The sequence below is a fragment of the Capsicum annuum genome, chromosome 11, assembly GCF_002878395.1.
Source record: "Capsicum annuum cultivar UCD-10X-F1 chromosome 11, UCD10Xv1.1, whole genome shotgun sequence".
Taxonomy (NCBI): Eukaryota; Viridiplantae; Streptophyta; class Magnoliopsida; order Solanales; family Solanaceae; genus Capsicum; species Capsicum annuum.
The window spans coordinates 194073925-194089098 of NC_061121.1; the positions used below are offsets into that span (position 1 = coordinate 194073925).

The 15174-nt window shown below is 37.8% G+C and overlaps 1 protein-coding gene across 2 annotated transcripts; it reads left to right on the forward strand.

The window, feature by feature from the left end:
* Positions 1 to 6092: 6092 nt before the first annotated feature.
* Positions 6093 to 14969, forward strand: LOC107848133 (polyadenylate-binding protein RBP47B'). 2 transcript variants are annotated; one of them, XM_016692820.2, is made up of 8 exons: positions 6093 to 6371; positions 10521 to 11001; positions 11710 to 11783; positions 11854 to 11984; positions 12261 to 12357; positions 13168 to 13323; positions 14304 to 14404; positions 14559 to 14969. In XM_016692820.2, the coding sequence occupies exons 1-8, from the start codon at positions 6240 to 6242 to the stop codon at positions 14644 to 14646; spliced, it is 1260 nt and encodes a 419-aa protein (XP_016548306.1). In that variant the 5' UTR covers positions 6093 to 6239; the 3' UTR covers positions 14647 to 14969. The 2 variants fall into 2 exon arrangements, with proteins under 2 accessions (XP_016548306.1, XP_016548307.1); XM_016692821.2 differs by having other exon boundaries at positions 6138 to 6371; positions 11713 to 11783.
* The last annotated feature ends 205 nt before the right edge of the window (positions 14970 to 15174 follow it).

The following is a 15174-nucleotide window of genomic DNA, read 5'->3' on the forward strand; positions in this document are numbered from 1 at the left end:
GTGCCCAGTCCCAAGGACTTGCATTATGGTGTGTTTATGTCAGAGTAATCCTTCATTTATAACCTGGGTGGTTGCTTTTGAGTACCTCATGCCTATTGTACCGTGCCTCATTTTGCAGGTCTCACTTACAGTAGAATGAGTAGTTCTCACACTTTAGTTCCTCAATGACCCTCCTTATGTTAAGGTAGTAGTGGTTGTGGAAGTGTAGTAATGTTTTGGACCAGAGGAGTAGATGTCCTTGATAGTGTAATATTGGGGGTGACTGTTAGAGCTAAGGTTATAAGAGTAGATAGAAGAATAAGATGAACTTTGTCTTGTGAAATAGTTAGGGAAGGGAGGTGCGGTGAAAGCCTTTGTGATGGTGATTGAAGTTTCTATCTTTTAGGTGGGAGATCCATAATGCGGAGATAGAGAGGCATGCTTGAATGTTGGGAAGGGGTTGATAACTACCCAACCATTGTGTTATCTGCATTTGCCCTCTGCTCTAGAAATTCATGCGTAAAGTATGTGTTCTTCATAACATCTTATTTTTTTATTTGGTTAAGGGGAGGTTTGATGGGTAATAATGTGTTAACTCATGTTTGTGCTTGCCTTTAACCGTCATTTGAGGACTAATGATCCAAGCGGGGAAGAATTGAAATACCCTAGTTTTGACCCTTAGAAAATTCTTGATTTTGAGTTCACTGGACATCATACGACTTGTGGGTACTTGTAGTATGATGTAGGTGATTCGAGGACATCTTTTGAGTCAGACTGAAGTGGTACGCTTTTATACTTCGGAAGACCCCAATTCATGATATAGATTTCTTTATGTCTTTACTATTTCTTTGGTCAAAATGAACCCAAATTGAGTTGACCTGCCCAACTCACCCAAAACTGAATGGGTCGTGTTCAAGATAATTTGTTATTGGATAAATCTCAATCCATTAAGCTCAACCCATTTTGAAATTGGGTTCAAATGAGCCCAATCAATCTCTACTTCAACCTGTTTAATAGAAAAAATTATTTTCTTAATGAAAGTAGGGAAAAGGTAAAAATATGTCCTCCCACTCTCAAAATCACCCACCTCACCTCACCCCCACCTTACCCCAACCTCACCACAAGCCAACTTACCCCACCCCACTCCACCTCCCTTAAATAAATTATTTTTATTTTTTTTAAAATCTCTTTATAAATTTTCTTCTTGTTCCCACCCACCTCATCCCCATTCCCCCTTCCTACCCTAAACCCTCACCCTAAAAAATTATAAATCTTTTAATTTTTTAAAGTAAATAAATAATTTTTTTTAACAGAAAAATTAATCTTACCCTAACCCCCATCTCTCCCTACTCCCTACACCCCCACACCCTCCTCACCTATATGAAATATCCCCCCTACCCCCTCCCCCACCCCTCAAAACGTATATTTAAAAAAAAAATCTTACCTCAATCCCCATCCTTTCCCTAACCCCTACCCCCCACACCCACATCCCTATACCCTGCCCGCTCCCAATTTTTTTAAAGAAAAAATAATTTATTTTAAAAAAAATAAATTTCTTTTAAAATTTTTTTTGTACCTCAACCCCCATCATAAAATCAACCCCTCTCCCCCGAACCCTCCCTAAAAAATAAATTTTTATTTTAAAAAAATTAAACTTTAAAGAAATATTCTTACCCCACCCTCACTCCCTACCCACCCACCCAACTTTTCAAATCCATTCAAATTTATTTTCTTTATAAGAGGTAAATATTAATATGTTACTCCCCCCGTCTCATTTTATGTGTTGCTATTTGAACGAACACGTAGTTTAAGAAATGAGTGATGACTTTGTGAAATTTACAAATTTGCCCCTCTTAAAGTTTACTTTTTAATTGTGTTTTTTTAATAAAGTGGGATCCACTAAGGATAAAATAGGGATTATGCCATTAAATAGTTATCAAATAAGGAAAAATGACATTCTTTTTGGGATGGACCAAAAAGAAAATGCGACACATAAAATGAAACGGAGAGAGTAATATTTTTTAGACTAAGCGGGTTAAATTGCGCGGGTCAAGACCCAACTCGATTTTTACCCATTTCAACCCAAATCATTTTAACCCAAAGTGAAGTTGGGCGGGTCATGACCCAACCCGATATACAATTCAACCCATTTAATATCTTCAATCACAACCCAACCCGCCCATTTGACACCCCTAGTACCATGTCCCATTTCGCGGGTCTCACCTTGAGTAGTATGACAAATAGGAGTTGTAACTGAAAAGTAACCCCCCTTTCATTTTTTATGTAGGTACTCTAGTTACTTAGTGAACCTTCTTATGTTAGGATAATCGTGGCTATAAAAGCGTAGTAATGTTTTGGATGAAGGAGTAGATGTTCTTTATTGTGAAATTTTGAGGGTGACTACTTGGTTTAAGGTTATAGGTGAAGATAAAAGAGTAAGATGATCTTGGGTTAAGTGAAATAGTTAAGAAGGGAAGATGTAGTGAGAACCTTTGTGATAGTGTTTGAGGTTGCTAGTTTTGACGAGGAGATCCATAAAGAGGGTATAGTAAGGATAGGCTTGGATGTGATGATTGATAGATACACAAAACCCCGATGTTATCCGGCTAGTACCCCTTGATTTGAGACCCAAGGTTGGATTATAGTGATAAGATGGAATAATATTGTTGGTGGGATATGATGTATAGGGTCCCATAGCTTACACTATCCCTTTTAACTTTGCATTAGGTATTAACATAGAAGGAATATACGGTTATTCTCAGGCCCTCGTAGTTATGTGTTTCACGAAGAAATTAAGAGACTGAGACGGTAGAATGTGTGTTCATGGCTGAGAGCATGGCGGAGAAAGGTGGTGATAGGTACATGTTACTATATGCTTTTTTGAAAAATCATGCTTCAGGTATGTGTTGTTCTCAACATCTTTGTTTTCTGACTTTGTTAAAGGAAAAGGTGATTTTCTTAACATCTTTGTTTTCTATCTTTGTTAAAGGAAAGAGTAGTGATGTTTAGGGTTTAATCGTGCTGGTAAATGCTTTGTCCCAATATTCGAGGATGAATGATCCAAGTGGGGGAGAATTGAAACACCCTGGATTGTTGTCCCTTGAAAATTTCTTGAGCCTTGAGCTCATGACCTTGGTTACGACTAGACCCCGGAGTCATAAGGTGTCTTGAAGACTAGTAACCAAATCATGTAAGTTTGTGGCATGATTCTGCTATGGGTATGAGTGGCTCACATGAGTCGTAAGGATTTGTTATGAATCGTAATGATCAAACTGTAGGATGTCTGGTGTTCACCCAATTGGGTTCTTCTCTGACTACGACTTGGACCCTACGAGTCGTAGGGTTACGTGACGAGTCGGTTGACTGAGTCGTAAGGACAACTATAGATGGGGTCCTGGAGAATATTTGGGTTACGACTCCTAGTGACGAGTCGTAAGGTGTGGTTAAGGGTCGATAGGTGAATCGTGGCCAAGTGCGACACGTTTTTAATTTTTAAGCTGAAGGCACTTTCGACATTTTCCACTTTAACCCTTTTGATCCCACGACTTAAAACCATCTTTAGGACTTTATTATCACATTATTCCCAATCAAACACTCTCAAATTCTCTCTCAAACTCTCTCTTCAAGTCAAAGCTAGGGTTCTAAGAGAAGTGGTCATTTAGGGTTTTAAGGGTACTTCCTTCCCCAAATTTCTTTGTATTTGAGGCATGTTACTCTCCCCTCATTGTCAATTTTGTAAAAATATATGATTTAAAGTATTGTTCAGGAGATATTGATGTTGGATTTTGAACTATGGGTTGAGGGTTTTTAGTATAAATTGTTTAAATGCTTCTTCTTTATGAAACAATGTGCTTAAATTGATGGTTGGTAAATGCGATGGGGTGCTGGGAATGCTGGACGAAAATGGGGGTACAACGGAATCACCAAATAAATTGGTTTGGTATGAAAATTGGTAACAACCTCAACCCACTTGCATAATTGGTTTAGAATATGCATTATCACTTGGTGATTTATTTCTTGACATTAATGCATGATATAATTGGTTAGTTGGATGATAATGGTATTGAAAACCTTGCGAGGTACGCGGGAGTACCCCAAGTGATATTATAATGAAAACCTTACTGGGTGCATGAGAATCCCCCAAGTGATTTTAATAATGAAGTCTGCGAGGTACTTGAGAATCCTCTAAGTGTTGGCTAATGGCATTGCTTGCAAGCTATAGTCGGTATAACGATACTACTTAATAATGTTTTAATAATTGACTCCTGGAATTGGTGGTTTGGTTATATGTTAAATGTTTTAATTGGACAATAAAATAGGTTGTGATAGCTAATCGTGAAGGTGTGAGTTCGAAAGATTGGCATTGGAAACTCATGTTTGCCGATATGCGGATTGGTCTTGATGTCCATGTGTTTGTGGGGTACAGGGGAATCCCCCAAGTATATACACGTACATATGTATTATAGAGGGCGAAGGATACAAGGGAATCCCCTACCACCTATGATATCTCCGGTTCGTGCAGCTAACACGCACCCGCTAACCGTCTTTGGATGTTGTATCTCCATGCGATGCAGGAACCGATCATACTTCCACTCCTCCTGCTTAGTGACTAGGTGATTCAGGGACATCTTTTGAGTCAGATTAAAGTGTACACTTTTATACTTCGAAAGACCCTAATTCATGATATGAATTTCTTTATGTCTTTACTATTCCTTTGGTCTTGATTTTGACTATGGTCGGAGGCATATCCCGACTGAATATTGTTTGATTTTGATTAGAGGCTTTATTGGACTACTGTGGACATGGGCGGAATCGATGTCGGTATCAGTAGTAGTATTGGTATTGGTTGATTGTTTGGTTGTTGGTGGTTGGTTTTGATTATAAACTTATTATAATGTCTTGAAATTGATATTTTTTTATCTTGTTATATGTTCGGAATTCATTCGACATGGGGTGTAAGGTGGTCAATGGTTTGGACATTGGGGTTGGTCTCCGATCCAGGTTGAACTTGAGATACCCAACACGGCCATACCCTGGTTCGGATCGTGGCAATTTTTATATATATATATATATATATGAAATTATTTTCTAATTTTTTTTTGCCTGGCTTGCGTGGCAATAACATGGCGATGACTTGGGGGCGAGTGTATTACACTCTCCATTGTGAGATTGGAATTACATTTTCGGGAAGGTATATAATTCATGCAAAAGTTATTTAGGGAGGTAAATAATTATTGATAAAATTAAAGTGGTAAAGTAAGTTTTGACACAAGTTGAGGGTTATTTATGCCTTTTCCATATGATTTTACAATAAATAATTTACGTAATTTCCTCTCCTGGTACGGTGTGTTTGGTATGAAGGAAAACATTTTTCAAAAAATATTTTTCAATTTTCTCATGTTTGATTGGTTTAACTGTTTTGAAAAATGTTTTTCAAATTAAATTATTTTCCTCAAATCTAAGGAAAATGACTTTCCTTCGAAAAGTAAGAAACATTTTTCAACTCTCTTTCACCCGCACTCTTAAGTTGAAATATTCATACAACTCTCAAAATCACCCACCACTAATCCAACCCCAATCCCCTACCCCCCCCCCCACCCCCTAGCACCCCTATTAAAAAAAAAAATTCAAACTTTTTTCTTACCTCATTCCCTTACCCAAAACCGTACTCCTCCATCAAAATTGAAACCTTTTCTTACCCCTTACCTGATCCACCACCCCTACCAACCCCCCTCCAAAAACAATTAAACTTTTTAAATTTATTTTTCTAAAATTTTAAATTTTTTCTTACCCACTCTCATTCTCCTACCCCGACTCCCATCCCTACCATCCCCATTCAAAAAAACGATTTCAATTTTTTTCTTACCTCATTATCTAACCCAAAACTCAAACCCCTACTCTCATCCAAAATAAATATTTAAATTTTTTAAAAAAATTCAAACTTTTTTTCTTTTCTTCGCCACCTATTTTAACAATCTCAACCCCACCTATCAACTTCCTCCCCCCAAATTTTTTTTTTTCAAAATCAAAAGGTTATTTTTGTAAAATATACTTCTAGTCTTTAGCTAAATATTAATATATATTTTTAGAAAAATATTTTTATTCACCAATCAAATATTAATAAATATTTTCCATGAACCAATTAAACATGAAAAAACAAGTAAGAGGTTTTACAGGAAAATATTTTCCATGTACCAAACACACCCATAATGTATAATACATGTTGAATTTGTTAATCCCCAGGGAAAACAAAGGCGAAGATGAACATGACCAGCCAGCAACCATACCACCAGCCGGCTACTCTTGAAGAAGTTCGTACACTTTGGATTGGGGATTTACCATACTGGGCTGACGAGTCCTATCTCCATACCTGGTTTGCTCACACTGCCGAGGTCTCTCTCTGATCTTTTTCTCTTTTCCCCTAAAATTTTTACTACTATATTTATTACTCCCTCCGTCACAATTTATTTTGAGATTCAAATAAGTTTAAACTTGTAGTACTTCTTAGTAGTTTACAAATACATGAACTTTTGAAGATTCAGTGCCTGAAGTCACGGTCAAAATTAAATTGTTTGATTCTCGTAATTCGAACCGTGCCACATAAATTGGCATAGAGGGAGTATCTTTTTTTGTTTGAATATGTTTATCTGGGTATTTTGATTTTTGCCTAAGTGGTGAAGATTTTGTTTGATAAGTTCAAGTAGGCAATTCTTGGGGTTGGTTAATGAATTGTTAATGTGTTACCTATCAATTTTTGAAGAAACTTGACACTTGATGTGGAGTTGTAATAATGGTGAGTATTAGGTTTTTGGTAGCAACCTGAATTCCTGAGAGAATGAAATTCGAAAAGTTGAGGAACGACGTCACCCAATGGCTTCCTTCCTCCCCTTTAGAGTTGAGTCACTTTGTGCCTTCCTAGCCATCTATTTTGATCGTGATAGTTGGAGGCAAGCCCGTCTTTTTTTCCTATTCCTGGTGCCTAGAGGCAAAGAGCTTTGCACACCTTGAGGTCTCAGGTTCAAAGACACTAGGTGATTTCTTCTCATTTATTCTAGCCTTGGTGAAGAGAGTGAGTTACCTGGTTCCTATTGCTGGTGGGAGGTTGTAGGTATCCCATGAGATTCATCGAGGTGCGTGCAAGATGGCCCAGAGTTTTCAAAATAAGGAATTGTAATGATGGTGAAATTTGTGGCAATTCTTCTTTATTCTTTTTGGTGTTGTTCTAGCAAAACTTAAATCAATATAATAGTGTTAGTGGAGGCTAGAATATTAGAAAAGGAAAAAAAATTGAGGCTAGACTGGTAAAGAAAAAGAACTGAGGAAAGAATTATTTGCTTTTGGTACAATGAGTGTCGTAATGCTTTGAGTCATTCCATGGTATGCTCGGTATTGCGATGTTTGAGAAATTAAAAGGTTGGTTGGTGTAAAAGGGTGGCCTTTGATTTGTGACGCTTGGAAAGAACATAAGTGGAAAGTTTGAGGAGGCCAAACTCTTTCTTACACGTTGGTGCTTTTCATGAGAAGCTGGTGAAATGTAGAACACGTAGTGATGGGATTGAAAGTCTAGATTGTGATTGTTAGCATGAGAGCTATCCCATGTTTGAGAACTGCTCCCTTATGAGTAACTTAGTTCGAGATAGGTGTGCTTCACAGGATTTGTGTGATTCGATTTCAAAGAAGTATGTGCTTTTTTTTTTTTGGATAAGGTGAAAATTAAGGCGAGCATGAAGTGCATGCATCTTCATGGTGTGTAGCCTAGCAACAAAGAAAGAGGGATAAAGAAGAAATAAGACATCACCTTATGTAAGGAAATTTTCTGGTGTAATGACATTGGTTCAAAGAAAAGATAATGTTAATACATGCATTTTTGGATCTTCATATAAGAAATTCTGGAAGATATCTCTAATCTGACTTATTCAAGAGTTTGGACAACTAAGCTATTAGTTTTCTGGTTATGTTGAGGTGTATCAAGGACCTCTTGACACATTGGTAGGGAAGAAGCATGAGAAAGAGGGAATACATAAAATCTTTTTCCTACCACTATCGCATAGATCATTTTAAAGCAAGGACCATAAAGGATTTCTAAGGAGTTGAGAATGCATTTTCTCAAATGAAAATATGTATCACTGATTTGTATATTTCTCAAGTATAGATGGTTGGATTACTTTTGTGGAGAACAACACATTTTTGTAGCAAGAGAATTTTTACTCTGGGGTTTTCCTATTTATTGTTGCAGATGTAGGTTAGGTTAAAGTTAGCCTCCTATATGGTTGAATAAGTTGGCCAAGCTAATAATTTTGCTTCCATCAAGTACTTATTGTCCCCCATTGATAGAGGTATCAGATGACTCTCCTATCAAGGCATAGCAAGACTAAAAGATATATGTTGATTCCATTGGGAATTGAACCTTATTCGTGGAGAACAACCCATTTTTATAGCTAGAGCATTTTTACATTTGGGGCATCCTATTTGTTGTCGTAGATGTAGGTTAGGTTAAGTTAGCCTAGGTAATAATTTTGCTTCCATCAAGTACTTTCTATCCTCCACTCATGCAAGTATCAGGTAACTTTACCCATCAAGCCATAGGAAGATTAAAAGATTTATGTGTTTCTGTCAGGAATTGAACCTTAGTCTGCTATATTTTCATCCTACTTCATTGACTACTAGGCCATACTCTTGAGTGCGTCAACAGTATTTATTACTTGGGAAAAGGTTCAAATTTGCCAATCCACTATATTAATAGTTCGGATCAAAACTACCCCTACCATTTAAAATCTGGCTAAATTTTGCCCTTATTTAATAACAAAAAACTAATTTGCATTAAAATTTTCCACGTGTCAACAAAGGGATTAAATTTAATCCAGCCCGCATTACCTCCCCACTATTTCCAAAGCCATCTTCTTCACCAGAGACGCAACCGAAGACCACCATCGCATCTCAGACCTTCTCCACAACAGAGAACACCCCATCATCCACTTCCACCCACTCACCCACAAGGGACCTAAAATATAACCACCTCCAACCCCTGCCATCTCCACCATACTGGTGCCCAAACAACGCCACAACACCATCATAACAAACTCGATTCCAATTTCCCAGCCTGAAGCAGCGGTTTCCAATAGCCAGAAAATTCCCCCTCATTTCATCTTCATCTGAAATCTCCAAAACAGTTCCTCATTTTGTTTCTGGTCTTTGAACATAAATCAACTCCTAGTTGCAAACGGAACATGTGTCTGCGCTTCTGCTGGAAACTAAAGACAACCCCATTTTTTGTTGAGAGGGGGGGGGGGGGGGGGGGGGGGGGGGGTCGTCTTCAGTTTCCAGCAGAGCAAGCAATGTCTCATGTTCTGAGGCAACAAAAGAATCGATTTTGGCTATCCAAGAGCTGGAAAAGACTGTTATCTTGTCGGCTGTAGATGGCGGGTTTTCTACATTCTGGTAATTTACCCTTTGTGTTCTGTTTTGCTTGAATTGACGGCAGCGATACAGTTGAAAAATCTCAATCGGATTTAAGCTTCTACTGTGCATCATGTTGAAGAGAGGATGTCGATCAGAGTGAATAGAGATGAAAGTATTCAAATCTAAGAAAATCTGTGATCTGGATATTGAAGATTTAAGAACTTTGGAGATGGGTTCAAATTTTTTCTGAATTTTTGTTCTGGAACTAGAAAAAGAAGTGGAACTGGACGGTGTTGGGCATCTGAAAAAAACTGAATCTTGTTGTGTTTCTTTGATCTTTTCCTTTTCTAGTCTATTTTTTCTTTTAAAGAGGTCTTCCTAAGGTCTAACAGTGAAGGAGAAAGGAGGTGGAAAATGGAGCGTTGCTGTGATTGTCTTGTGTGTGTTATAATGGTAGAAATAAGGCCTTTTTCAAAGGGTGTGAGAATTTTAAGCGTATTCATGGCTGAATTTGGAGGAAAGCTGGTGGAGCTTACAGTGGCATGGTGTGTCAACGGAGGAAGAAGATGAAGAAGGTCCCGGAGATGAGTGGAACACATGGCAAATTTTGGTATGAACCAATTAGAGGCTAGTGAGTTTAATTAGTTTTCCATTAGTCAATAAGGGCAAAGTTAACCCACTTTATGACGGCATGGGTAGTTTTGACCCCCACTATTAACGGAGGGCATATGTGGACCATTTCACATAGTTTAGGGGACAAATTTGGACCTTTTCCTTTGTATATAATATGTGTGTATATATATATATATATTTTTTTTTTTTTTGGGTGGGGGGGGGTGGGGGGGGGGGGGTTAGGTGGTAGGGGACATTAGAAAACACTGTTTCCCTTTCCTAAATGGAATACCTAATTATTGCAGTTAAAAGTTTGACAAGTGTATCTTTTGTTCTCCGTAGCAACAAATGCTTGAGCTTTTTTAGGTAATGCGTAATGTTGACTCCACATTACTGTCACAAGCTTCTCCTTTTCTCTGGCAATCATGTGTACTTTCACTTTAATTCAAATACTATAATGAAAAGGTTCAATTAAAATCTTATGCTTATTCAATTGTATGTTATGTTAATGACCAATTTGATCTCTCCAGGTGCTCTCAATAAAAGTTATCCGCAACAAAATCACTGGCCAACCTGAGGGCTATGGGTTTGTGGAGTTTGGTTCACACGCAGTTGCTGAGCGAATTTTGCAGTCGTATAATGGAACTCAAATACCGGGGACAGAGCTAACTTTTAGGTTAAATTGGGCATCATTTGGGATTGGAGAGCGTCGTGATGCTGGTCCAGAGCATTCTATATTTGTTGGGGATCTAGCACCTGATGTGACAGATTATCTGTTGCAAGAGACTTTTCGTACTCACTACCCGTCGGTTAGAGGAGCGAAGGTTGTTACTGATCCGAATACTGGCCGCTCAAAGGGATATGGTTTTGTTAAATTTGCCGATGAGACAGAAAGAAACCGTGCAATGACTGAAATGAATGGGATGTATTGCTCAACTAGGCCGATGCGCATCAGTGCAGCAACACCAAAAAAGTCTAATACTGTCCAACCACAATATGCAGTAGCAAAAGGTAATTCAGAACTGCATATTCAGTGAATAATAGGGTTTATTAATATTTAAATCCAGCAATAAGGTAGTGCTGTATGATTGCGTAAATGACTTTACGTGCACACACGCACACACACATTGTTATTACTGTTTAGGGGAGGGGATAGTACATACTACATAGTGAATTCGATCTCTCACCAACTGACTATGCATGAGGTGCTCACACCAACCTCGAGTTCGAATGACTTTGCAATATGAGAATATAGTTCCTTTTTTTTATAACCAAGAAATCTTCGAGGGCCAGTGATGCACGATTTGAAACTCGGTGGATAATAGGTCCACCCCTTATGACATTACATCTCATAAACTAAACACACGATTTTTTTTGAGGTAATGGTAGCTGTATATATCACAAAAAAACTCATTAGAGTATCATCCTTGTCTACAAGTTTTCAGATTAAACCACATAGCAAATAAATACAAACATTTGTATTTTATAATATAACACTTCACTTTTGCTTCAGCATATTTGGTTCCTTTCTCTTAACGATAACCCATAATATACTTGCTTGAACTAATTGAACAATAATTATCTGGAAAGGACATCAGATGTATTGGTGGACACTCAAGTCATTGCTTGGAAGATTTGTGTAGCTTATAAATGCATTGATCATTTGTTTTTCTTTATGTTCCTCAGTACATTAAACGCTGGATTTTGGTTTTGATGCAGCAGTATACCCTCCTGCCATTTATCCTCAGACAATGCAGACTATTCCTGTAGATAATGACTTGACTAATACAACAGTAAGTTAGTAAATTGGAACGTGTCCATCGTATTTCAACTTCTCTTCTGATGGTTTTTGCTTAACTGCAGGTTTATGTTGGTAATCTGGACCATAACTTAACTGAAGAGGAGCTGAGACAAGTATTTTTGCAATTTGGGGAAATTGTTTATGTTAAGATCCCTGCTTCCAAGGGCTGCGGTTTTGTGCAGTTTGCTGCGAGGTATCTGTGTTCATGAAGCTTTCACTTTTATAACAAAAGGGGCTGGGGTGGGGGGAATACGTGTATCAGTCTGCGGAGGTTGATGCAATAGTTGCCTATAACATAGATTTACTTCTGCCTTAAGATAACTGCTCCAATCACTTAAAAGGTTAACAGTCAACGAGAAAATGTGTGAGAGATCACAAATATGACAAAAGCATTAAGATATTGATCTTACTCTTTCATAGCATTTATTTCTGAGTGTTCAAGTTTTATCCCTTCATATTCAATGTACAGGTCTTCTGCTGAAGAAGCTATCCAGCGGATGCAGGGTGCTGTGGTTGGTCAACAAATTGTTCGTGTTTCCTGGGGTAGGAGTCCGACAGCTAAGCAGGTGAAAATTATCCTGTAAATTTTCATTGTTAGCGTTATTCTTTAAGATCTTAGGAAGATTTTATTCATGTCATGGAATTGTTGCAGGAGTCTGACACCTAAACAGGTCAAAATAATCCTGTAGATTTTTATTGTTAGCCATAGAGTTGTCTTTAGGATCTTAGGAAGGTGTCACGAAGATGTCTTGAAGGACTTGAATTAAAAAAAAGATTTTAAAAAAATGATTTGAAGGAAGAAGTAGTTCTGTCGAGAAAATTAAGAGGAACTGCCTTCGTACTTATCATTTTTGGTGTAAAGAACTCTTATGAGATGTAGTTTCCCTGTTAGACATCATTGGGTGCCTATAAGAAGAACAAGGATGTATACTCTTCTTGTTTTGAACCTGTAAATATGGCTTCCAGCATAGCCTGTATTGAAGATTTATACTATTGTTACCTTTCTCACAAACAAAGAGGAGGTTATCCATGTCATCAAATTGTTTTAATGTTGGTAACTATCTTAATTCACAAGCCATTTAAGACAAAATTTAGAAGTTTCAGGCAATGAACATCGACTTAAATGTAGACGGTGATTGCAACAAATTCGTTGTTAGCCTTTGAAAAAGCAGTCCATTTAAGATAGGAGAATTACCACAAATATTAATAAAATCCTGTGTGCTATACATGGATCTATTCATTATAGGTGTTTGTGTTATGTTTGTACATTCAAGAAGCAAACTATTGTTCAGCACGCTGGTGTCAGCTGTATATGTTCTTGTATTCCACGAGTTATTGATTGTCTAACATCTGATAAATATGGTGCTGTCTTGTAGGATGCTGGTCTATGGGGTCAACCTGCTGATCTGAGTCAATGGAGTGCTTATTATGGCTATGGACCAGGTTATGATGCCTATGCTTATGGCGCCACCCAGGATCCTTCACTATATGCATATGGTGCATATGCCGGTTATGCTCAATACCCTCAACAGGCAAGATTTTGCTTAATTTTCTCATTCAGGCCAATTCCTTACTGTGCAATTATTGATTATATGAGAAGCTGAATGATTAAGCCACTTCATGAACTTATCTGCCAACTTTTCTTTTGCATTCTGGAATAGCTGATAAGATCATTGCAGTCAGTAAAATAGTTTCAAAACACTTGGTCATAACTTCTAAGCATCATATTAGACACTTCATTTCATGGTCTATCATTCTTCAGAGCTGTGTCGGGCAGTTCCAGAATATTGCTTCCCTTTTGTCTAGGTTTCCTCATTTTGCTGAACAGATTGGTATTAATTAGCCGGAAGCAAGGTAGGCTGGTTAATAGAGCTCCTTGTTATATTCAGACGAACTTTTCAAGGCTGGTTCAGCATAGAATCAGCAAAATGTGATTTTATTGAGAAATCGAAGTCTTATGCAATTATTTCAATGCTTTGTCTAAAGTATTTAGGGAAGCTTTGCAACTTCTTCTAATGTCTCATCATCTTCATAACTTCTGCACTGGCCTGGTTCTTGATTTTTTTACCATTTAAATTCTATTTTTTTTTCTTGAGAATGTTAAGGTTGGTCTTTGTTAGACTAGTTCCATAACTAAGAGCTCGACTAGGGCCTTTAGCATCCCCATTCTTCTGGCAGCCCCATGTAAACAGTGAGACGCGTGCCCAAACGAAACTGATATATTTGAAGGGGTGGAAAGAACCTTCCATTATTCCTTCTAAGGAGCATTCTCTTCAAGTTTGATGTCTCTTTTCATTACCAAACATTATGTTAGTAGTTGACGATAACTCATTGCTGTATTTGCAGGCTATACATGTGATGACTACTTTGTCGACTTTCGTCATTTCTTCATAATCCTTTTTTTTTGGAAATATTATTTGTATCATCCCTTTAACAGGGGTCATATTTAAGTGAAATGTCTTGTTGTATGTATTTATCTTCTGACAATACATAGTCAATACTTCTGATGTAGGCTGAAGGTGCTCAGGATTTGGCTGCCATGACTGGTGTTCCTCCAGTTAGTGAACAACGAGAAGAGCAGCATGATCCTTTGGCTGTGCCAGACGTTGACCGGTAAACATTGCATTTCCAGATTCTTCTTGTGTTCTTTAATTTCTTTAGGTGGTTTTTAGGCTTTGCGTGTGAAGCAAAACTTCTTCGCCGCCCTCCCACCTACTATTTATACTCAAAAGGTTTCCGACGTAATGATAATTATTTCTTACGACAGGCTAAATAATGCTTACCTTGCTGTCCATGCAAGCACAATCTTAGGACGGCCATTGTGGCAGAGGACATCATCGTTTTCACAAGCATAGATTTCACAGTAACAGAGATACAGTACCTGTTTGAAATGAGTTCTTTTATGTAGCATCCTTAATGCTACTTTCTGAAATCTCCCGCCAAAATTTTCCTTTTTGATCTTTTTTTTTCCCTGTGTAATTATAGCCTTAGTTCTCTCAGGGTGTTGGGTGTCTTTCAGTTATTACTAGCGATACATTTTGTATGTTCTCAGGCTACCTTGCCTTTAGTTTGTCTGAAAAACCCAAAGATAACCATCTATATTTGTATGCTTGTGGATGACTAAGTGACATAGAGGATTTGCGGTGGAAGAGTTATTTTCAATATTGGGATTAAAACACATCGTCAGACTCCTAAACTTGGCACAAATTTTCACTTTAGCACCTCAACTAGATGTTCATTTTAGATGCCATTTTAGAGCACTAGCGGGGCAGGTTTGGAGTGGTTGACAAGGTTGTTTAACTTTATTTTTAGGGCGGCGAAGATGCCTGAAGCGTGGAGGTAGAGTACGATGCCAGTGTATAAGAACAAGGGAGATATCTAGA